The sequence below is a fragment of the Triturus cristatus genome, chromosome 6 (assembly GCF_964204655.1).
Source record: "Triturus cristatus chromosome 6, aTriCri1.1, whole genome shotgun sequence".
Taxonomy (NCBI): domain Eukaryota; kingdom Metazoa; phylum Chordata; class Amphibia; order Caudata; family Salamandridae; genus Triturus; species Triturus cristatus.
The window spans coordinates 584,980,626-585,005,491 of NC_140589.1; the positions used below are offsets into that span (position 1 = coordinate 584,980,626).

The following is a 24,866-nucleotide window of genomic DNA, read 5'->3' on the forward strand; positions in this document are numbered from 1 at the left end:
AATGTAAGGCAACTAATACATTTCTCTGACCATGTATATTATTGCCTCTCTTTCCTAAGCTTGATGATTTCTAGTTGCATACCTTCTGAAGGAACAATTTTATCCCCCCTTTAAATTACATTCCATTCACAAGCCAATCCATTTTTTCAATTTGAAAAATACTTGCAAATGAAGGCCTAAAGAACCTTCGCTAGGCCAGTCAGATGAAATTAATTTTTTACTGTCACTTAAGAACATGCATGCTTCTAACCCAATCACCTTTATTGATGGTTTCTTGTACCAAATGAATGGCATCAAGCATTAATGCACCCATGGACTCTTCACCCGCAAACGAGCCCTTTAGATTATCATTAATAATTGGTAACTGAGACAAACAATCAGCTGCACAATTTCAATCTTCCAGCAATATGTTCTACAATGAAAATCCAAAGATACCAAAGTCAAACCAAGTGCAGCGTAAAAGCAGAAGACGGGCTACAAGGCCAATGCTATGGAAAATCTAGCACCTACTGCGTAGGAGCTAGGAAAGGGTTTGGGGCTAAACCTCAGCACCAAAAGGTGCTAGCATCTTATTATTATTTGTGTAGCTTGTTAATAAATGTTCTTTTCTTCTTAAAAGATAAAGTGCTGACTGGATGAACAACTGTTACTTCTTTAATGCTCTTTCTGGTGAATATTTAATCGCAGATATCTCACCTTCTGAATATTCTCCAGGTGCCAGATTGGATCTGGAAACATCACAACACTGCTCCCATGAACTAGCAGGTGACACTGTGTGGCTCTGCGTAGGCTCCACACTGCCCCACAGGTGAAGGAGTGGAGCCACATATATGCTCCACCCCTGCGAACTGATGTATAGTATAGACCAATTTTTGGTGACTGTGCAAATCGCCAACTTGGGACCGTTTTAGACGTTTAAGAGGCCCCTCCACAGAACAGGGATGATGGAGGGCAGTGATAAATCTTGGTTAGAAAGAGTATCCACCAGAGATGATGTTACTGAAAGTAAGTAACTCTTTCCTCTGATGATATTTCTAATCACAGATTCCACACCTTTTTTTTTTAATTTTTTTTTTTTAAAACCTTTATTTTCAAAAGTCTGGACACAGCTATTCAGCCGACAACCCGGAGGTTCGGCAGCTTCGATAAAGAGGAACAGAGACGCGTCCACAGTACAATGAAGGAGGAGTGCAAAGATTCCATTTTTTAAATAAACACAAAACACACAACAACCCCCAGCAAGGCAAGAACACTGAATGCCCATGGTGATAGCCCCCCAGGGGAGGCAGGACCCCAATCATCTACCATTTACAGTACTATGAAAAGAGGAAGGAGGGGGACAGCAGAGGCCAAAGAAGTCCATTAACCATACTGAGCTGGAAAGAAGGTTAGGAGGAAAGCTGTTCCTCGGGGGGATCCAAATCAGGGGCAAGACAAATTCCCCCCTGTATTGATTCCACCGCCCCCAGATGGCGTGCCACTTCCGAGGGCGGCCTCTAGCGCAATATACCGTCTTCTCCCTTAGCATACTCCAATCCATATTTTCTTTCCACGCAGTCAATGTGGGGGGCCCCACGGATCCCCACAATCGCGCTATATCTCTCTTAGCGACCATGTTACCCAGAGTCACCCATTGGGTCTGCGCCGCATTATGATCAGTGGGCCCCCAGACATTCAGGAGACAACACCGCGCTTCCGGCTGCATAGCAATGCCCGTCACCTCCCCCATCACTGCATGGATTCTCCTCCAGAATTCCGTGATGACACCACATTCCCAAATGATATGCAGGAAAGTACCCACCATACCACATCCCCTCCAGCATTGGCCGTCCTCCGAGAATCCCATGTGAACCAGCCTTGGCCCCGTCACATACACTCGATGCAGTATTTTAAGCTGCACCAGCCTCAGACGCGACGGGATCGCAACCTCCTTAGGAGAGGAAACCGCGGACTGCCAATCCTCGTCATCCAACTCGAGGCTATCCCTAGACCACTGGTCCCTCAACCCCAGAAGCATATCCGCCCGGACGTTGATCAGTTTCTTATAGATGAGCGAGATCGTGCTCTCGGGCATATGGCCATCAAGGACCCGGTCCTCCAAAGGAGAGGACTCAGGCACCTTCTCACCCTCTATGAGGACTGATCGGAGGGCATGACGCACCTGAATATAGCGGAAATACTCAGATGGCCCCAGCTCATACTCCTTCTGCAACTCTTCAAAGGACTTCACCCTCCCCTTAATCAGGACATCTCCGACCCTGGAGATGCCGATCAAGTCCCATTTGTCAAAGCCTTTTGTGTGCCAAAGCCTACCCAGTCTCTCAGATTCAAACAGCGGGGTAGCGAGGGTGAGCCTATCCTTCCAGCCCAGCGAGTCAGTTGCCATCTTCCACACACGCACCGCCACACCAGTGGGCCCCGTGAGGGACGAGTCCAGGGACCGCGAATACAACGCCCTGTAATAGTTACCACCACGCAGCAACCACCTGTCCATGGCATAACCGGGGCTGAGGGCAGGGCCATAAAACCCATGATTAATCGCACTCAGCTGGGTGGCCCAATAGTACCGTCGGATGTCTGGAAGCGCAATACCCCCGTCGTACCATGGAAGCGTCAACTTTGCAATAGATATTCGCGGCCGCCCGTCCCACAGCAACGTTCGTTGGAGGCCTTCGACCTCCCGAAAGTAGTTGGCCGGTACCCAATCCAAAGTATTCTGCAGTGCGTAGAGGAACCGGGGAAGAGACATCATTTTGAACAGGGCCGCGCGCCCAACGAGGGAGAGCGGCAGCCTCCGCCAGCCCTCCACATCCCGCCTCAGGCGCGCTAGGGGGGGGAGCAGGTTCCTCTCATATCGCACGGCAGAGTCCATGGAGATAAAGATCCCCAGATACACAAAGCCCTGCTGAGCAACCTGGATCGAACAAGTTCGAGGGATCGGTGGAACCTCGCCACTAAGAACATATAAGTACGATTTACTCCAGTTGATAACGAGACCCGAGTTCCTACCGAAAGATGTGAGTACGTCACAGACCACTATAAGTGATTTCTTGGGTGAGGCAAGATACAACAGGATGTCATCAGCATAGAGCGATATACGGTCCTCGTGTTCAGGCGACCATCTAAGTCCCCGTATATCCGGGTGCCAGCGTATCCACGCAGCTAGCGGCTCAAGGGCGAGGGCAAACAACAATGGCGACAGGGGACAACCTTGCCGAGTACCCCTCCCAAGCTGAAACGGAGTCGACGCCCGGCCATTTACCACCACACTCGCAAGAGGGCCCTCATACAGCAACCTCACCCAGCTCACAAAACCGTGGCCAAAGCCGAACTTGGTCAACACGGCCCACAAATATGCCCATTCCACCGTGTCAAAGGCCATCGTGGCGTCGAGAGACGCCACAATAGCTGGTTCACGCAGCGTGCCCGCCCTGGCGATTACACCATGAAGGCGCCGAAGATTTAACGCTGTGTTACGGTGCGGGATGAATCCGGATTGATCCGGGTGGACCAAGTCACCGAGTACCCTAATCAACCGGGCCGCCAGGATTTTAGCCAGAATTTTCGGCTCTGCGTTAAGGAGTGAGATAGGCCTATATGAGGCGCACTTATCTCTGGGTTTGCCCTCTTTGTGTATAACCACAATCGTCGCCAGTCGCTGATCCAACGGGAGGGCCCCACTCCCCCGCGCCTCCACGAACATGGCGCGCAGGTGAGGGGCAACCCTATCCGGAAACAGCTTGTACAGGTCGACCGGCAAGCCGTTCGGGCCCGAGGCCTTGCCCGAGTTCAACGCGCGGATAGCCCCCGCCACCTCATCGACCGTTATGTCACCATCTAGATCGTCCCTATCTAGATCAGAGAGGCAGGGCAATGCGATATCACGCAGGAGGTCATGCGAGTCCTCGGGCGGCCTGTCCGACACTGAGGCATAAACCATACGGAAATAGTCCGAGAAACACTGCACAATCCTCTCAGGTTCCACAATCACCTCTCCCCCCTCTCCCGTCAACTCCGGCACTACTCTATTGACCCGTTCTTTTTTGTCCAGCCAAGCCAGGAGTTTCCCGGCCTTGTCACCAACATCATACAGATGGCCCTGCTGTTCCCTACCGAGGGTCTTAGCGGCATTCGTCACCAGGTCCTTATACTCTGATTGCTTCAAGCACAGCTCATGCAGTGTGGCCTCTGTAACCTCCTCCTCCAGCACTCCCTCCAAAGCCGCGATCTCCTCCTCAATCTGCGAAACCTCGCCATCTCTCCGCCGCTTGGCAGCCACTACAAGGGAGAGGGCTTCCCCTCGCAGCACGGTCTTAAATGCTTCCCACAGCGACACTGCCGAGTCCACGGATCCCTGATTGTCCTTGAAAAAATTATCTACTGTCTTTACCAGCGCGCTGCGCATCTTGGGGTCTCGGAAATACCACGGGTTGATAGGGGCCACCCTTCCCCCTCCCTCTCGACCCAGATCCAGCCTGACCCACACCGGCGAATGGTCAGATATACCACGCGCCATGTGCCTGGCCTCAGACACCAATGAGGCATGCGCAGCCAGAGTGAGTATGTAGTCAATCCTGGAACGGCTACCATGCGCCCCGGAGTGGAAAGTGTATTGGCTCTGTGTGGGGTGCCGGAGCCTCCAGCAGTCTATCAGGCCAAGCGTATCTAGAAAGTCTGGAAGCCACTTCTGAGCCCCCCCAGTGTCTCTGGGCGGGTATCTATCCAGCAGGCCGGAGCCAACAGCGTTGAAATCACCTCCCACTACAAGCATACCCCCCGGGAGATCCAGCAGGGCCCTACCCAGATCTGTGAACGTGGAGGCCTGCAGGGCCGGCGGGACATAAACCGAAACCAAAACCAAAGTTCTTCCTTCCCACCGCCCCGCCACCGCCACAAACCTCCCCCTATCATCAACAATGGTGGAATCCACCTCAAATGGTAGCGAGGCTCTGACTAGGATGCCCACACCCCTGGACCCAGAGGAGAATCCCGAATGAGCTATGAGTTTATAACCCTTCCTATTCAGGGCATAGCACGTATTACCTATAAGATGTGTCTCCTGCAGCAGGGCAACATCCGGCAATGACCGTTTCAAGAATTGCAAAACAATCCCACGCTTAATGCGATCCCCCAAACCATTAACATTCCAGCTTATAACACTTAAGCCCCTACCCCCCATCCCCAAACGTAAAGAGGCCCACCCCACACCCGAAGAGCCACCATGGAACAGTCCTGAAGATAATCACTATGCCTTGCGGAAACAAACCCCCCACAACAAACCAAAAATCCCGGAAACCCCCCCCACCCTGCACCCCTGCTGCAGCTTACAAAGCCCCCCCAACTTGCAGTGTGCCTGTCGCCCTACCAAACCCAAAATCTACAAAAAGTACCCTAAGGGAGGAAAGAGCTCCCCTCGTCCTCCCACAACCTCCGTATTTACTGCAAGTCATTATCTAAAGTCAGTCCGAGTCAGCCCAGTTCCGAAGACATCAACCTTGTTCATCCCGGCCACTGTCCCCGTCTACGGCAGTGTCCTCTTCCGTGCGTCGTCGAGGCAGAGCGTCCAGCCATTCATCCGCCATGGCAGGCGACTCAAAGAAGAATGTTCGGTCTTCAAACACCACACGTAGTCTGGCAGGGAAGAGCATGGCGTATTTCAGTTCCCTCTCCCGAAGCCTCCTCTTCACCCCCAGGAAGCCCTGCCGCTGCCTCTGCACCTGCTGGGTGAAGTCAGGATAGAAATTCACCGACGCGTTCTGGAAGGGGACCGGGCCCATTACCCTCGAGGCCTGCAGGATAGCGTCCCGGTCTCGAAAATGAAAGAGCCGGGCAACGATCGGCCTCGGTGTGGCTCCCACCTTGGGCCGGCCACCCGGCACTCTATGGGCCCGCTCAACTGCGAAGAACTTCCCTAGACCCTTAGGCTGCAGATGATTGAGCACCAAGTCCTCCACGAGCAGGTCCACTGAAGTCTCGTCCGAGGACTCCGGGACCCCGATAACGCGCACGTTGTTGCGCCTGGCCCGGCTCTCGAAGTCCTCCAGCCGACGGGCGGCGAGATCACTCTCGGTCCGCAACTTACGGACCTCGGTCTGCAAGTCCGAGACATCATCGGCGAGGCCCGTGGTCTTGATGTCCAGGGATTTGACCCGTTCATTTGTTTTGCCCAGATCCGCGCGGATCAGATTAACATCCACCAAGATGGTATCCACTTTGTGCGCCAGGGCATCAAACTGTCTCCCAATCGAAGTCTGCAGCCCGTCGAGTGCACCCATGACATCCTGCAGTGAGAGCTCCGGGGCCAAGGGTGAGGCAGTCTTCTGTGTGTCCGGGGACTGGCTCGGTGCACCCGGTGACCCCTTCTGCTGGGCATAGCGGTCCATGTTATTGGCTTGTGTGTAGGCTCCCCGCCTGGTGGCCTTGGGCTTCAGCCGGTCCACCTCTGCCTTGCCCGACATGGTGGGCTCAAGCAAGTCGGTTCAAACCGGACTGCCCTCTCTCAGCGAGAGAGATCAGGAGTGCTCCGTCTTACGATGGGTCGCCAGTGTGGCATGCAGAGCGTCCGAATGATAATAAAGCAGACGCGAGCCCTCCCTGGGCTGGGCAGACAAAGGGCGAGAAAGTGAAAGGATAGGGACCTCCGTCCGGCAGTTCACACCTCGCCTGGCCGCTGTTGTTCAATTAGAGGTCGGGCATCCTGCCAACTCGAGCCCCTGGCATCCCTCGGAGATGGGCCTCAATCTTCCGCCATGCATAACTCCGGTTCCCGGTGGGCGATTCGAGCTCGGGTGGCATCGATCGCCTCCCTGACAAGTCATCTACACGATGCCATGCATACAAACAGGATTATATACAGGATAGACGACGGAGGGCACGAGGGTCTCGGGAGCTCAAAGCTCACGCGGCCATCTTGGTCAAGCGCTAGGCTCCTCCCCCGATTCCACACCTTTTGAGTAGAACTCAAATTAGTGTCAACAGACGCTATAGGGTCTGTAGAATGGGCTTACATTTAAAAAATCCTGCAAGACCGAGCAGGTAAAGTGACCTTTCCATTAGACATTGCTTTGAAGACAATAGTGCTATGTGAACATATGAACTGATGCCCACGTCACAGCTTGTATGCCATTAAGAATAGTTATTTTCCATGCAAGCGTCATCGTAGCAGCCTTGGTTCACACTGAATGAGAGCGCAAGCCATCTGGGAATTACATCGTGGCCAGTGTATAACAGATTTTGATATGGATGGCTATCCATCTTGAAAACGCCCTGTCCTGTACTGCTTTCTGCTTCCAATAAGGAGCGGATTGTCATTCTGAGGGACTTTTGCATGCAAGTCGATAAAACCTCACCTCTTCCTTTCAGCGTAAAGAAAGCTGGCAATATGACTGATTGGCTCACATGGAAGAGTGTCACAACTCTGGGGAGGAGACAGCCCTTATTCTCAGCATCAACCTATCTAGGATGAAGGTGAAACAAGAAGGATGGGTCAATAGCACTCATGCGGTACACTGAAGTAACAGCAAAGAGAAACACTGTTTTTAGTGGCAAATTCTTTAGGAGCAACTATGCATAGGCTTAAAGGACCTGCACATCAAGAAAGTGAAGACCAGGTTGAATCATACACATTGTGGCATCTAGTCCGTCATGTCTTATGCAAGTCAAAGTGGTTTGTGAGAGCTTCACGTACCACTAGCAAAATTGTGCTGGTCAAGTCACAGAGAGCATGTGTATGTCTGCCCAGCAGCATACTAAGTTTAAGGACCTCAGAGTCAAACTCGCAGATGTACATATTCTCTTGCGGAATGCATCAATCATTTTGGATTTCCTGTCCGGGGGACTGGCTGGAGAAAAGTTAGGGTTCACCTTGCTAGTGGAAGCCTGCATAATGGGGCTCTCTGGTGCAGTGTGTCCAGTCAAAATATCTGGGTCAACAGTCAAAGGTCTACTTTGTTGGGCTAGGGGTTTGCTAACTGGTGGATTTTGAACATGTAGCCATTACAAGTGTCAGTAAAAACCTCATTAAATGCCAACAATGGCTCAGAGGTCATAGGCCCCAGGCTGAAGAATCTCGGTGAGGAAATTCTGCTTTGACCACCTGTGCAAACCAAGCACTTTCCTCCATTGGCGGTTCATTTGTGGAGTCAAGCTCTGTTTGACTGGGAAGTATCCAGGACACTGGCATTTTGTATGTCTAGGTATATTGCATCATTGGTATAATAAGGAGGGAACAGAGCATCTCCCTCCTCTTTAACATCAAGATTTTGAGTAACACTATCTAGATCATGAAGAGAATTTGAGTCAGACCCAAAAGAGAACGCAGGCTGAATGACAAAGTGTTTTGCTTGTGTAAGCTCACAGCTCGACACTGAGATCCAACATGGGTGCCAGCTCCAGGTCATCCACTGGAGCAGTCATCTATGCGGCGGGAAACAGCGTGCATCTCAATGCCAATGTGTAAGATTATAGAGGAACTGGTACATACTTGGGTATGGGAACCACAGGGTCAGAGAGGATTGGCCGGCGGTCATACAACTGGACGTCACTGCGGCTCCTTGGAATTCAAAGTTGCTTTAGAGGGAACCATTATCACGCTGAAAACCTGCAGCATGACCTCCCTTAAGGATGCAATCTGCTATGGAGATGACTACAGCCCAGGAAACTCAGGGCGTACTAGGAACAACTGACAAATCAGTTCTGAAGCTGTGGAGGTTGAACATGTGTGATGTTTATCTTGATGCCCTGGAACCTTTTCTTCTGAACTAGAGTGACAGGATGGGGTTGAGTTCTGCCTCATTTTTTTATGTTTGCGTTAAACTTTACCTTACCGGGGACGTCAAGTTGGAAGTAGACCAGCCAGGGAAGCAACCTTGGGATCAGCACCAAGACTGTTCCTGCGATTTAGAGCCTAACATGCGCCTGTGTTCAGCAATGTAAGTCTTCACCTCTCAGTCTCAGGTGGCCTTTGGGTGCATAAGGGTGCCCTTGTTGCAGGACTTAAGAGTTGTAGCTGGAACCCAGACGCTAGAGACACAACATCTGCAGGTCCATGATTGGTATCTGCTTCTTACAGTCACAGCACATCTTTCTGCCTTTTTGATGGTGGGTTTGTAGATCCTGCACTGCTTTGGAGGGTCACTTTATCATTATATTTGGATAATCCAGTTATATTCTTTGAAAGAGGCTTGTTTCTGTCTTTCAGTTATCTACGTCAGAGTTGGACCATCCAGCATTCATTTTGTGGGGTTGTAGACTAGACATGTTGCTTGGAGAAGAGTTGGCCTTCAGTAGAACCGATTAACTGACCGTTTTGTTTCATAAGGGAAGGAAGCAAAGAGTTTTCCTTCAATTATTATAGTTCAAAGATTAAACATGGTCTACAGTCTATAGACGCTGACAATTCTGGATGAGCCAAGGGTAATGATGGAAGGTCAAGTTAAACTTGAGGATAGGATGGCTCAAATTGGCAGAGGTGTACCCTGTGAATGATATCATGCTTATTGTCTCGAATAGGACATCCAGTGTGCGACCGCCAAGTAGTTGGCACTAGTGACCAGTTGGTCCAGTTGAGATGTCTGGTGAAATCTAGTGGTGTTATCAAACCAGAAGTTCAGATCCCCTGGGATGCAAGGGTCATTGTGTTTTGTCAATATGATGGCCAGAGTCCACAAGCACTTCTTCAAAAGTAAGCTTTTGTAGCACAGTGTGGTGTAAGAGTTGGAAGGAGGATGAGAAAGTCACAAATGGAGATTGATGAATAATTACAGTTACACATTCTGAGATGGTGAATTCTTGGAGAGTGAACTTTTGGGGATCACTGTAAGCCCTTTTCAACTTTTTCCATTCAGTGATTTCGAAAAAGGATTAGCCATTTGTCAGAGATTGTCTTGTGTGCAGTGTATGACACATCTCACCTTCAACCCATTTCTGCAATGAAATTGAGGTCAAAATTAAGGTGGATTAGTAAGTCATAAATGCAGCAAATGTTTTTAGCTTAGTGATCTAACATTAGTTAGCACGTATGACAACTTTCTGTTTTGATTAGGTCCACTTGCTATATCAGATTTGTTGCGTCATGCTGATGCTTGTTGAAGGTGGGCTTACTATCAGAATATAAGGCTGATAAGGTGTGTTGAGTTCGGGCAAGGGTCTGTAGTTTTGGAAAATAATTCTGCTACTTTGCCACTCTGGTCTAGACGGTGGGAAGGTAATCATGCATCCTATACTAATGCTATTAATGTATTGTAAAGAAGTACTTCTTGGACTGTTTGGAAGGGAGTCTTTTAGAGGTACCCTGTTCGATGCTGCTGCTTGCCTGGTAATTGGGAAGCAATTTTTGGGATGTAGAGAAGTTCTGGATTTTCTGTTCTGTTTCTTTGCTGACCCTGAAGTGACAGATATACACACTAAATAGAGTGTACATGACCCAAAAATCTTTTGGGGGGACACCTTACATCTGTAAAACTTGAAATAAAGCCTTTAAACATAAGAACAGTTGGCCTAAAGGGCTACACAGAATCTAAGTATACACAGCCCAGGAGTTAACCTTGATTCTACAGTAGCAGTCTACCAGACTGAACCAAAAACATAAAGAGAGGGCCAGGAAGGGTCCAGGACCCTATAACATTAGAGCAATAAGGCTAACCAAGAAGTGAAGTAGGAGCGTAGTCAAAAGCCAAACAGATATTCCAGTAGTAGATCTGAGCCCTAAGTAGAAGCTGTGTCAGGTTTACCCAGAGGTGGAGTATGGGAGACGGGAAACTGAACTTAAAATAATAGAATAGCCAGTCTATGAAGTCTACCCACACTCAGGAGCATGGGACATCCAGGAAGGAATTTTAACTATATTCTACGGTAGCAATGTCTATGAGGCCTAACAAGCAGTGGAGCAGGGGTGGTATTGTCCCTTCCCAGAAGTTGAGTAGGAACTTATCCAGATGGGGGTATGGCACCTAGGCGCTAGGGAAGGAACCAAGACACTACAGATGTAGGCATATGGCCTGCTAAGGCCTATTCCCAAGTTTCGTATAAGGGGGCTGGAACTCACGTGCTGCATTTCGTTTCAGATTGGCATGAGCGGGGTACATAGAGACAGAATTCCGGGCCCCAAACCCTACCAGGCAGTTTCAGATTGGAATGTCTGAGCTAAAGGGCAGCATAGTTTCTGGCCTTATGCTCTACCTGGCCAAAACAGCCCTCTCTTTCCTTTACCTACACACTCCGGCCAGACACCCTAGGGAAGGAGGTTAAACAGGTCACACCTGATCTAAGGAGAAGTCCCCAGAATGAAGAGGTAAGTCATGTGAGCAGGTAGATAATCACCCGCATGTAGTATTCAGGTGGGCAAGAAGGGAAGAGCCTGATAAGCATTGTATTCTCACCTAGAGTGCTATAAGTCAGCACATAACATATCATATATGTCTGGCGGTATGGGATGCTAGCCAAAAAACGTACAGTACACATTTCATTTAAATGTAAGGATATCATCAACTTAAAATACTTATGGATATGCATGCTTTCTGTGGCTGCGTTTAACAGCCATACATTGAATTAATTTAGTTAGGATTGGAAGCCAAATAATGACGTTTTTCTTTACCTCTGTGGCACCAATAGTTCAAAATATTTCAGTGGGTGGCTTTGCTGATTTTGTTACAGTGGTTTTTTTCTACATAATGTACCATTCAACATTCTTGCAGGTACATGCCGTCCTGAGTGCTCAATGGTATGAGTAGTAGATTAGAGTGTGGCTCACATTTCTAATACTAATAGTTGCCGGGCCTGTAAGATGTGCTGTTCCCTTTGGGTCAGCAGATTCATATGAATTTCAAAATTTTCCCTAAACAATAAATTTTAATCTATATGCTAAATTTACATTCAATATTGAACATTCAATGTGTGTTCCATAGTCTTCAATTATTAGCAAAAAGCATAACATGTAACTAAGCCTTGGTTTAAATACATTTTCAAAAAGGGTGCTTCCTTCGGAAATAGAAAATCATAATTACATTTTATATTCCAAACACAACACCTGGGGTTAAACTGCTTTGATCTTGACTGCTTTTTCACTAAATAATCATAATGTCTACCTGCTTGATCAAGTCTGAAAAAGCTTTAGATAGTTTATTGTAATATCCTTCGACTGTAGCAATTCCATAGTGTTCTTCAGTGTTCCGAGAGCAAATTATGTAGTGTAGTTGTGGAGTTGTCACTAATCCATAATCTACAAAAACAATGGAAGAAAAATAAAAATATGAGACGAAAACATACACATTAATTGTAAAAAGTTAAAAACATTTCCATAGGAATGCTGGGTTTAATTTGACCAGGTTTAGTAACACCGAGCTATAGGTAACCCTGCTATATGAATCGCTATCTATATGCGGGATTAATACCCTTTGGGTGAGGGAGACGGCTGTAGCAGGACACTCCACAATGTATTAAATTAGGAAAACACTTAGTACTTAGCCTAACGGCAGCAGGTCTTTATCCTTGAAAGGTGGAGAGGTGCTTACGAGGTAAAATGTTCGGCATGTCAGAAAGCAAGATCTAGGTTGTTATAGCAATTCGAGTATTCGGCCCGCTACTCAGACAGTAGGAGATGAAGAGTAGAACACTCAAACCTCAATACTGTCATGGAAATAAGGGGCACATGTTTTTTTTCCAAATACTTTGGTACTATCTTAAATTAGTATGACGTTGTCCTTATAAATAATGTAAACACAGTTCTGTATGTTTAAAAGCATTGCAGATATTTTCAGGGGTTTATTCTATCATGGTAATTTGAATGAAGAACAGCACAAGGAAGTATTTCAAGGTTTATAACTGGAAGAGCCCGAGCCCGAGCCCAAATAAAAACTGAAAAAAAATATTCCCCCTGTCAAGCAATAAAATCAGGAAAAAAAAGGGTTATTTTAAATTACATGATTGGTTTGTATATATTCCAAATAGATTGGTGCTTTTAGCCCCTCTCCCCCTATAATGGTTACCTTATTTTCACAACAGCCATTCTCAGGGCACATAACTAGCATCAACAAATGACAATGGCCTTTATTAAAGGACCATCAAATCCGTGGTGGCTGTTCGTTCCATGCCACACATTCAGAGTGTGGCGGTCTGAACGCCACTGGGACGCCGCCTCCACCGGGATTCAGGATCCTGGGGCGTGGCGGTCTGAGGCAGGAATAGGCTGGCGGTGCTGCAGCGGCACAGCCAAGCATATTCCGAGTTGCCAAACCCCCCCCACCTTTCCATGGCGGTGAACCCACAATGAAAAGGGTGGCAGTGAGGTAACTAAAGGGGGCACTAATAGGCCCCCTAACACCTCTGAGCCCAGGGGGTGCATTCAGCCGGGGGAAGAGGGGGCATGTAGTGCCCTCCTGAACTTGCACCCCCAGTTCCTGCACGGCGTGGAATGTATGTCACACCGTGCAAGAAGGTGCAGTCAGCACTTTGGCAACCTACATGTGAAGCTCTTCTATGAGCCTCATAGACCGCCGCTGTCACACCGCCGCAGGACTGCCCGCCAGACTAGGATTTGAGTTCCAATCTGGTAGGCACCATGACTTTAGCGGTTCAACAGCAGACGGCATGTTGCACCATTCGCTGTCGGACTGATAAAGTCGTAATAAAGCCCAATGTGTTTATGAGAAAAGAATGGATTAAAGACTCTTCATGCATTAAGGGCCAGAATACAACTATGGCGGTCACTGCTGTGGTAGTGGGGGCAACGCTGCACCGGCAGTCCGGCAGCCCTATTACAACTTGGGCGGTCTGACCACCATTGTCCCTCCGCAACCGCCAGGGATCTCTGATTGGTGGCGTGGAGGTGTTGAGGCCGCAAAATGCTTGTCATATTACGAGTTTCCTCTCCACCACTGATTTCATGGTGGTTCCTATTCAATGAAACCCGAGGTGGAGAGGAAGCTAAGGTGTCCCTACAGGGCCCCCTGTTGCCTCAGTGACTGTAGAGGTTGTAATCTGGCAGGTAGTGTGCATACAGGTTTGGCGGTGTGGCAGCAAGGTGCCGGCATAGGAGTCCCGCTCCCCCACCGCCATACTTTTAATCCAGCACTCAATATTCAAGTTTCATACCATTAAACAAGGCCCCCTGTACCAACTTTATACTGGAAAAGGCAATTGGCTAACTTTAACATTGTGTATAATAATCACTCGAGATTTCCCAGCACATTCTACTATGGTTGATAAACTCTGGAAGTTAAAATGACCTTCATTCTACTGAACAGATTTTAATGTTAATGTTGGCACTGTTTGATGTGTCTAACATGTTTTACAACCCGAATAAAATTGACTAGCTAGGGGCATTCCTAAACTCTTCTACAAAAAGGAGACGAAACACATGACCTCACTAACAAGACTAAGTAGCCTTAGTGTGGCCAATCTAAAGATATTGATTTCTTTAACTGTATAGAAGACAACCAAAACTAAAAGAGATGGTGCACAAATAGTTAAAAACAGGTACAGCTTCAACAAACCCCCCTGGAATAATAGTCCTATAAAGAAAAAAATGTCTAAGAATGGGGGAAGGTTAAAGTTTTGGTTGAAAACATACAATGTAATTAAAAAACACAAGCCTTTGCAAAGGCAAGATGTCTGCTGCTGGCCACCTGCCTTTTATTTCTGTCAATTGTGTTTTTTCTGTTGTGGTGTTTGCAAAACCTTTTTTGTTGGATAAGCTTGTGGGCCTATGGCATAATAAAAAACATTATAATATTTGGTGTAAGGCAAAAATGTTTTTGGGTCTCTAAAAACCACACATTACCATAGTATTCCCTTGCACGAAGATAACTACTTTGTACGTTGATGTACTCCTTCTTAAAGAGCAGCATGTCATAACTCACAGCGAAGTCAGCCAGTGGCTGAAGGGGCCAGACTCATTCCCCCATGATGCATGCTGGAGTGGGTAAAATAAAAATGTGAATGACAGCAGACTGATGGATGAAGTTTGGCTGAAAAGCCCTATAACTAAAACTTTTACACATATAATTCTAGTAAGAGCAAGAAGGTCTTAGATAACACAAGCCTTAAAACTTTTTTTTTTTTTTTAGAGACCACACGGAATTTATATGCCTGCTGGAAACACCGACATTCTATCGATACACTAAGGGGCCGATTCCGATCCTGTATTTTTTTTTCCCGTCCGACTCGTATCGGTAAATTTTTCCATACAAATCGTACAAGTCCCGTCTGACCCATGAAGTACGATTCGTACGGGAAAAATACAACTTTTCCCGATCCGATTTGTACGGATCGGCCCGATCCTTACAAAGCGGATCGGGAAAAGTTGTACCAGACGGACCCGGACACTTTTCCGTACAAATTGTAAAAATGCAGTCCAACCGTACTAGTACGATCCGGACCGGCTTTCCGATTTGTACGGAAAACGTCCCGTACACGGGGAATGCCATTACCCGCTACGAAGCGAACTTTGTACGACGCGTATGTACTGTGCGTACCCCCAACATCGCGTATGTACTGTGCGTACTCCCAACATCGTGTACCCCAACATCGCGTACCCCAACATTGCGTATGTACGGTGCGTACATACGCGATGTTGGGGTATGCGATGTTGGGGTACGCACAGTACATACACGATGTTGGGGTACGCACCGTACATACACAATGCACGGGGGTGTATACCTGTACGACTCGTACCCCTGGGGACTCTGCTTTTACAGCTGTTTTTGGCTCCCGTAAGAAAAGAGCCGTACGGAGTGCCGTAGGGACGAATCGTACTTGCTGGGCTGGAAACCGCTGCTTAAACACATACAGACGTCACGTGCAAGCTGTTCCAGATCAGAATCGTTAGTTTATTTTAGCTGTATGGTCTTTTGTACGATTTGTATGGAAAGAGGCTTTCTGTACGAATCGTACTTCCTAGGTTGTAAGAAAAGCTTACCGGGTACAGGTTGTACGGGAAAAACGCTCCATACAACGATTTGTACAGCCTTTTTCCAGGATTGGAATCGGCCCCTAAATATGGAAACTCAAAAATATTGGAAAATAAATATTGTTAACAAAAATATCACCTCCCTATAGTTAACTAATAAACCACAAATATCAAGAACACAAATATTGCTGTTAAAAATATCGAAAACAAAAATATTATTACTTTTAAATAAAAATATTTAAAAACAATGCCTCTAGTATTGGCGCCGGGTGCATGCTGTCATGGAATGCGTCACTGGGGTCGCTTTGTTGCCCGAGGCTCGCCGATGTTTGTTGAATGTGTGGGAGCCTAATGACTATAATGCGCCTCAGACTCGGTGGGCGGCCCTTGGGAACATGATTGCTAAGAGGGACATCGTACAGCGTTGGGGTTCCCGACGGCCTCCCACCGTGTCAGTATGGAAGGAGAACTTGGATTGGTGCATGTGCAGAGAGAAGACTGTATGTGTCTCGGGGTAAGCCGGGGGCGTGGGGTAGAATCTGGGGTCAGTGGAACGCGTACCGAGGGAACATCTGCACGCCCCCCCCCTCGTGGACACATCTGATGCTGCCTTGTCCCCCTGAACCTGAGGTTCCCAGACTCTTACATTTTACCTGTAGACGGTTGTGGTTCTCCCGTCGCCCCCACCTCCCTCTTGCTTATCCTCATTGTCCACCTGAGGGTGGAGTATGTATTGTGTAGTTCCCCGGAGGTGGTTAGACGCCCCCCTTTTTTGATGGTTTCCGCCTTGCTGTTTGGTGTTATTTTATTTTTCTTAGTTTGTCTTTCTAAAATTATGTATCCTGATAACCTCTGAGGTGCACTCAGTAATTTGTTAATTCGGCTGGGCCCCAGGGGGCTTGTTGCTGCCTTGATGTTGTTGACCATGTACATATTAGCGGCCGGCCCTGGTGGTTGTAGGCCCATGTTTGTATTGATTTTTATGTACAATAAAGGTTTTCGCAAAAAAAAAAAAAATGCCTCACACAATATTGCCTACGATAATATACTCAAAATAGTTACATCATAAATTAACATTAAAAACTACTTTTTACGTTAAACAAATAATTACAAAGAATACACACTATTTAGACATGTTTGAATGAAAAATATTATATTGCATCACCACAAAAAATATAATTCACCCCAGTAAAATATATAACTAAATACATAACAATATAAGAGAAACAAAAAAAATACATAAAGTATAAACATTTAAACAACATATTAATAAATATGTATTTATTTATCAATGTAGATCTATATATGCAAATAAATAAAATTAAGTTATAAACTATTTAACTACATAATAAACATTATGAATAAAATCTAAATTCGCTTTTATCATAGAACATAACTGATAAAAAAAATTCAAAGTCAAATTAAACTAACAAATAAAATTAAACTATAAACAAACTTAACCAATAAAATATCACAATCAAAACAATAAAAGGCACACAAATGTTTTCAATTGAAAATGTAAAAAAATGACATTTGCAAGATGCGGTAACTCTGCTGGATTCTGTGACCAGACCCTTTAAAAAAATATACATACACACACACACACATACACGCACATCTCAACAACTACCTTACAAAGTAAGCAAAACTTATATTTAAACTAAAACATACATGTAATTAACATTGTAAAATAGTTAAATAACTAACAAAACACTCTCCAACTTCAATCTCTTTACATATACTTACTAAAAGAAAATACTACAACAAAGTGCTAACCAATGAAAAAACAACACCAATCACAAACCAGAAACAAGCAATGGCAAAGCCAATAGGTCTTGGCAATACCTGAGCTATTGGCCTTGTAAGGGTGAATGTCTTTTAGCCATGTTGTCTAGCATCACATCTGCTGTTCAGCATGGCTCAACTACGAATGGAGGAGTATCTAACCCAAATTACAGCTAAACTTAGCAACGAACCAAAAGAATGTACGACATGCTACAATTTGAAGTCAAACTCTTCATAAACAACAAAGGAGTAGATTACTTAACAATAATAGCCAAAAACATAATAAAATTCTAACCTAGAAAAATTCCCCAAGATAACATAGGGCCTGATTACGACTTTGGCGGTGCTGTGCCGTCACAGCACCGCCAAAGCAGTCCATGGTCTGCCCATCAGATTAAGAGTTCAACTTGTGTCTGCAGGGCTTTTCTTTTGCCGGTCCCAAGGAGGTGCCCTGAAAATGGGGACCGCAAAAGCAGTTCCAGGACGGAATGGAGTGTGAAGTCCATGCCATGCTGGAACTAGGGGTACATGCAAACTGGCCCCCTGACTGCATCCTCATGGCGGCGGGGATATGGGGCCCCTGCAGGAGCCCCTTTGTTTCCCCACCACCAACCTTTTCATGGAAAGCTCACTGCCATGAAAAGGCTGGCTGTGGGGTAACTCAGAATATGCTTGGTGGACCGCTGTGGACTGCCTTGCATATTGTATGCCCCTGTCCACTGTACCACACACCAGGGAACGTCTGTTCCCTGGCTCAACCAGCACAGCGGTGGATTGTCCGAATGGCCACATCGGAATACGGCAGCCGCAGGACCTCCACCACTGCACCACCGCGAGTCTGGCAGTCAAAGTCTGCAAGACTCGTAATATGCCCCATAGTCTTAACCAATAGGACAAATTTTATATATGACTAATAACCATAATATTTTATTACATCATTCAAATAAAACCCCAATGTTAAATAAGACTGATATAATTAAATGTATACATTTTTTTATATTAAAAATGTAAACCTCACTAAGCAACAAACTCAATCCATTAGGTAAAATAATTCCAAACATAAAATACACATTTCCAAATAGCTATAACGTAACAATTATACAAATAATAAAATAGAACATTTCCTACCCAAAATAAATTAAATTGCAGATCATCCGCTATTTCCACACAGTTAAAAAAGAATAATCCACGAAAAACTGGAAAAATATTTTCCAAAAAGACCAAAGTATAATGCAAATATAAAACCAATCCAATAGAGATCCCTCGAAGCAATCCAAAAATACCTAGGAACCATAAAAAAAACAGAAAAAGTGTTAAAAACAAATGAACGCTCCAGGAAACTTGGAAAGACAGGAAATCAAAGTTAAAAACACTGGTTTATTATTAAACAAAAGAAAACCTGGTACAGAAAAACCTGTAAAGTAAAATAGAAAACCCAGGGAGGAGCCTAGCGCTTGACCAAGATGGCCGCGTGAGCTTAGAGCTCCCGAGACCCTCGTGCCCTCCGTCGACTATCCTGTCTCTAATCCTGATGGTATGCATGGCATCGTGTTGCTGAGTTGTCAGGGAGGCGATTGATGCTACCCGCGGTCGGATCGCCCATCGAGAACCGGACTTACGCCTGGCGGAAGATCGCAGCCTATCTCCCGGGGATGCCAGGGGCTAGAGTTGGCAGGATGCCCGGCTCCTAGTTGATCAACAACGGACAGGCGAGGTGTGAACTGTCGGACGGAGGTCCCCGCGCTTTCACTTTCGATTTCGTTCCCTTGGTCTGCCCGGACACTGGTGAGCTCTGGGTGGCTTTATTACCCCAAGGACGCTCGGCGAGCTACTCTGGCAGCTTAAGACAGAACTGCTCACTTCTTATTCCTCTCTCTGAGAGGGACCAGTCTTAACTACACTGGACGGCCTGGAGTCCATTATGTCGGGCAAACCAGAAGGGGATCGGCTGAAGACTAAGTCTACCAGGCGGGGAACGTATACCCAAGTCAACAGCATGGACCGCTACGCTCTCCAGAAAGTATCACCGAGTGGATCGAGCCAGGCGCCGGATGCCCAGAAGGAGGACTCGCCTGTGACACCGGAGCTCTCCCTACAGGATGTCATGGGCGCGGTCGACGGGATGCAGACCTCGATGGGGAGACAGTTCGAGGCCCTGGCGCATAAGGTGGACGCCATCCTGGTGGATGTCAATCTGATCCGCTCGGACCTGGGCAAGACGAACGAACGCGTTAAGAACCTGGACCTCAGGACCACGGGCCTCACTGATGATGTTGCGGAACTGCAGACCGAGGTCCGTAAGCTGAGGGCCGAGAGTGACCTCGTCGCCCGCCGGCTGGAGGACTTCGAGAGCCGGGCCAGGCGCAACAACGTGCGCGTCATCGGGGTCCCGGAGTCCTCGGATGAGGCTTCGGCGGACCTGCTTGTTGAGGATTTGGTCCTTAATCATCTGAAGCCTAGGGCCCTTGGAAAGTTTTTTGCGGTGGAAAGGGCCCATAGGGTGCCGGGCGGGCGGCCCAAGGCGGGTGCCCCGCCGCGGCCGATTGTCGCCCGGCTCTTTCATTTTCGAGATCGGGATGCCATCCTGCAAGCATCGAGGGTGACGGGCCCAGTTCCCTTCCAGAATGCGTCGGTGAATTTTTATCCGGACTTCACCCAGCAGGTGCAGAGACAGAGACAGAGCTTCCTGGGGGTGAAGCGGAGGCTTCGGGAACTGGATCTGAAGTATGCCATGCTTTTCCCTGCCAGACTACGGGTGGTGCACGAAGATCGAACATTCTTTTTTGACTCTCCTGTTATGGCCGACGAATGGCTGGACGCTTTGCCCTGGCGACGGACGGGGGACGACACAGCCAAGCATGGAGACAATGGCCGGGATGGACAGGGCTGATATCTCAGAGACGGCCTGACTTGATCTGACTATACTTGAGAAATTGAACAGAATGCAGTAACTGTGGAGGGTTGCGGGAGGACGAGGGGTGCTCTTTTCCTCCCTTAGGGTACTTTTTGTAGACTTTTGGTTTTTTAGGGCGACAGGCACACTGCAAGTTGGGGGGGCTTTGTAAGCTGCAGCAGGGGTGCAGGGTGGGGGGAGTTTCGGGGATTTGGACTTTGTTGTTGGGGGGTTTATTTCTGCAAGGCATGATGATTATCCTCAGGGCTGTTCCATGGTGGCTCCTCGGGTGTGGGGTGGGCCTCTTTCCGTTTGAGGATGGGGGGTAGAGGCGTAAGTGTTATAAGCTGGAATGTTAATGGTTTGGGGGATCGCATCAAGAGGGGGATTGTTCTGCAATTTTTGAAACGCTCAATGCCAGATGTTGCCCTGCTGCAGGAAACGCATCTCATAGGTAATACGTGCTATGCCCTGAAGAGGGGGGGTTAAAATTCATTGCACACTCTGGATTCTCTTCTGGGTCCAGGGGTGTGGGCATCCTAGTTAGAGCATCGTTGCCTTTTGAGGTGGACTCCACCATTGTTGACGATAGGGGGAGGTTTGTGGCGGTGGCGGGGCGGTGGGAAGGAAGGACTTTGGTTTTGGTTTCGGTTTATGTCCCGCCGGCCCTGCAGGCCTCCACATTTGCTGATCTGGGCAGGGCTTTGTTGACTCTCCCGGGGGGTATGCTGGTAGTGGGAGGGGATTTCAACGCTGTGGGCTCCGGACTGTTGGATAGATACCCGCCCAGGGACACAGGGGGGGCTCAGAAATGGCTTCCAGATTTCCTAGACACGCTTGGTCTGATAGACTGCTGGAGACTCCGGCACCCCACACAGAGTCAATACACGTTCCACTCCGGGGCGCATGGTAGCATCTCCAGGATTGACTACCTGCTCACTCTGGCCGCACATGCCTCGTTGGTATCCGAGGCGAGGCACATGGCACGCGGTATCTCTGACCACTCGCCAGTGTGGATCCGGCTGGATCTAGGTCGGGAGGGAGGAGGGAGGGTGGCCCCCATCAACCCATGGTATTTCCGAGACCCCAAGATGCGCAGCGCCCTGGTAAAGAAGGTAGATAATTACTTCGAGGACAATCTGGGAACTGTGGACTCGGCGGTGTCGCTGTGGGAAGCTTTTAAGACCGTGCTTCGGGGGAAGCCCTCTCCCTCCCTGGTGGTGGCTGCCAAGAATCGGAGGGATGGCGAGGTACGGCAGGTAGAGGAGGAGATCGCGGCCCTTGAGGGGGCTATGGAGGAGGGGGTTACAGAGTCCTCACTGCATGAGCTTTGCTTGAAGCAGACGGAGTATAGGGACCTGGTTACGAACGCCGCTAAGACCCTCAGTAGGGAACAACAGGGCCGCCTGTATGATGTTGGAGATAAGGCAGGGAAAACCTGGCGTGGTTGGACAGGAAAGAACGGGTCAATAGAGTGGTGCCAGAGTTGACGGGAGAGAGGGGAGAGGCGATTGCGGAACCTGAGGGGATTGTGAAGTGTTTCGCGGAGTATTTTCATAGGGTTTATTCCTCTGTGTCGGACAGGCCGCCCGAGGACTCGTCGGATCTCCGCCGTGATATCGAGTTGCCCTGCCTCTCTGACATAGATAGGGACGATTTGGATAGTGACATAACGGTTGACGAGGTGGCGGGGGCTATTCGCGCGTTAAACTCGGGTAAGGCCTCTGGACCGAACGGATTGCCGATCCATCTGTACAAGTTGTTCCCGGATAGGGTCGCCCCTCACCTGCGCGCCATGTTTTTGGAGGCGCGGGGGGATGGGATCCTTCCGTTGGACCAGCGGCTGGCGTCGATCGTGGTCATACATAAAGAGGGTAAACCCCGAGATAGGTGCGCCTCCTATCGGCCCATTTCACTCCTCAACGCTGAGCCGAACATTCTGGCTAAACTCCTGGCGACCCGTTTGATTAGGGTACTTGGCGACTTGGTTCACCCGGATCAATCCGGATTCATCCCGCACCGAAACACAGCATTAAACCTTAGGCGTCTTCATGGCGTCATCGCCAGGGCGGGCACGCTGCGTGAACCGGCTATTGTGGCGTCTCTTGATGACACGATGGCCTTTGACACAGTGGAGTGGGCATACTTATGGGCCGTGCTGGCCAAGTTTGGTTTTGGTCGCGGTTTCGTGAGTTGGGTTAGGTTGCTGTACGAGGGGCCGCTAGCGAATGTTGTGGTTAATGGTCGGGCCTCTACTCCGTTTTGACTTGGTAGGGGTACTCGGCAGGGTTGCCCCCTGTCACCTCTGTTGTTCGCCCTCGCCCTTGAGCCGTTGGCTGCGTGGATACGTTGGCACCCGGATATACGGGGCCTTCGGTGGTCGCCTGATCACGAGGACCGTATCTCGCTTTATGCCGATGATATCCTGTTGTATCTTGCCTCACCTAAGAAGTCACTTATAGTGGTCTGTGACGTACTCGCGTCGTTCGGTAGGAACTCGGGGCTCGTTATTAATTGGGGCAAATCGTACTTGTACGTTCTTAGTGGCGAGGTCCCACCGATCCCTAGAACATGTTCGATACAGGTCGCCCGGCAGGGGTTCGTGTATTTGGGGATCTTTATATCCATGGACCCTGCTGTGCGCTACGAGAAGAATCTGCTCCCCCCCCCTGGCACGTTTGAGGCGAGATGTTGAAGGTTGGCGGAAGTTGCCGCTCTCCCTTGTTGGGCGTGCGGCCCTGTTCAAAATGATGTCTCTTCCCCGCTTCCTTTACGCCCTCCAGAACACTTTGGACTGGGTCCCGGCCAAATACTTTCGGGAGGTCGAAGGCCTCCAACGGACGTTGCTGTGGGATGGGCGGCCGCGAATAGCTATTGCAAAGTTGACGCTCCCGTGGTACGATGGGGGCATTGCGCTTCCAGACATCCGACGGTATTATTGGGCCACGCAGCTGAGCGCGATCAACCATGGGTTCTATGGCCCCGCCCTCAGCCCTGGATATGCCATGGACAGGTGGTTGCTGCGTGGTGGCAACTACTACAGGGCGTTGTATTCGCGGTCTCTAGACTCGTCCCTCACGGGGCCCACAGGTGTGGCGGTGCGTGTGTGGAAGATGGCGACTGACTCGTTGGGCTGGAAGGATAGGCTCACCCTCGCTACCCCATTGTTTGAATCGGAGAGATTGGGAAGGCTCTGGCATACGAAGGGCTTTGATAAGTGGGACCTGATAGGTATATCCAAGGTGGGAGATGTGCTGCATAAGGGGAGAGTGAAGTCCTTCGAGGAGTTGCAGACAGAGTATGAGCTGGGGCCCTCCGAGTATTTCAGGTATATCCAGCTGCGCCACGCCCTCCGATCAGTCCTCGTGGAGGGTGAGAGGGTGCCGGAGTCCTCTCCCCTTGAGGACCGGGTCCTTGATGGTCATATGCCCGAGAGCACGATCTCGCTCATATATAAGAAATTGATTAACATCCGGGCAGACATGCTTTTGGGGCTGAGAGAACAGTGGACTAGGGATGGCCTTGAGTTGGATAATGAGGACTGGCAGTCAGCGGTTTCTTCTCCTAAGGAGGTTGCGATCCCGTCGCGTCTGAGGCTGGTGCAACTTAAAATACTGCATCGGGTGTATGTGACGGGGCCAAGGCTGGTCCACATGGGATTCTCGGAGGATGGCCTGTGCAGGAGGGGATGTGGTATGGTAGGCACTTTCCTGCACATCATTTGGGAATGTGGTGTCATTGTGGAGTTCTGGAGGAGAGTCCATGCAGTTATGGGGGAGGTGACGGGCATTGCTGTGCAGCCGGAGGCGCGGTGTTGCCTCCTGAACGTCTGGGGGCCCACTGACCTTGATGAGGCGCAGACCCAATGGGTGACTCTGGGTAACATGGTCGCTAAAAGGGATATCGCGCGATTGTGGGGCTCCTCGGGACCCCCTACACTGACCGCGTGGAAAGAGAACATGGACTGGAGCATGTTTAGGGAGAAGACGGTCTATTGCTCCAGAGGTCGCCCCCGGAAGTGGCATGCCATCTGGGGGCGGTGGAACCAATACAGGGGGGGAATATGTCTTGCCCCGGATCTGGAACCTCCCGAGGAACAGCTTTCCCCCTGACCTTCATTCCGGCACAGTTGGGTTTTAGGAACTGTTTTGGGCCTCTGCTGCCCCCCTTCTTCCTTCGTACACCGTCTTGTAACTAGCAGATGAGTGGGGTCCGGCCTCCCCTGGGGGCTTTCACCATGGGCTTTCAATGTTCTTGCCTTGCTGGGGTTTGTTGTGGTTTTTT

At 48.8% G+C, this 24,866-nt stretch overlaps 1 protein-coding gene across 3 annotated transcripts in view; it reads right to left on the minus strand.

Moving 5' to 3' along the window:
- PGM3 (phosphoglucomutase 3) overlaps positions 1-24,866 on the minus strand; it is a 271,507-nt gene that overhangs the window by 110,120 nt on the left and 136,521 nt on the right. For all 3 annotated transcript variants that reach the window (XM_085611024.1, XM_085611025.1, XM_085611026.1), the window contains exon 5: positions 12,084-12,217. In XM_085611024.1, coding sequence (XP_085467150.1) covers positions 12,084-12,217 — 134 coding nt within the window. The remainder of the gene's footprint in view (positions 1-12,083; positions 12,218-24,866) is intronic.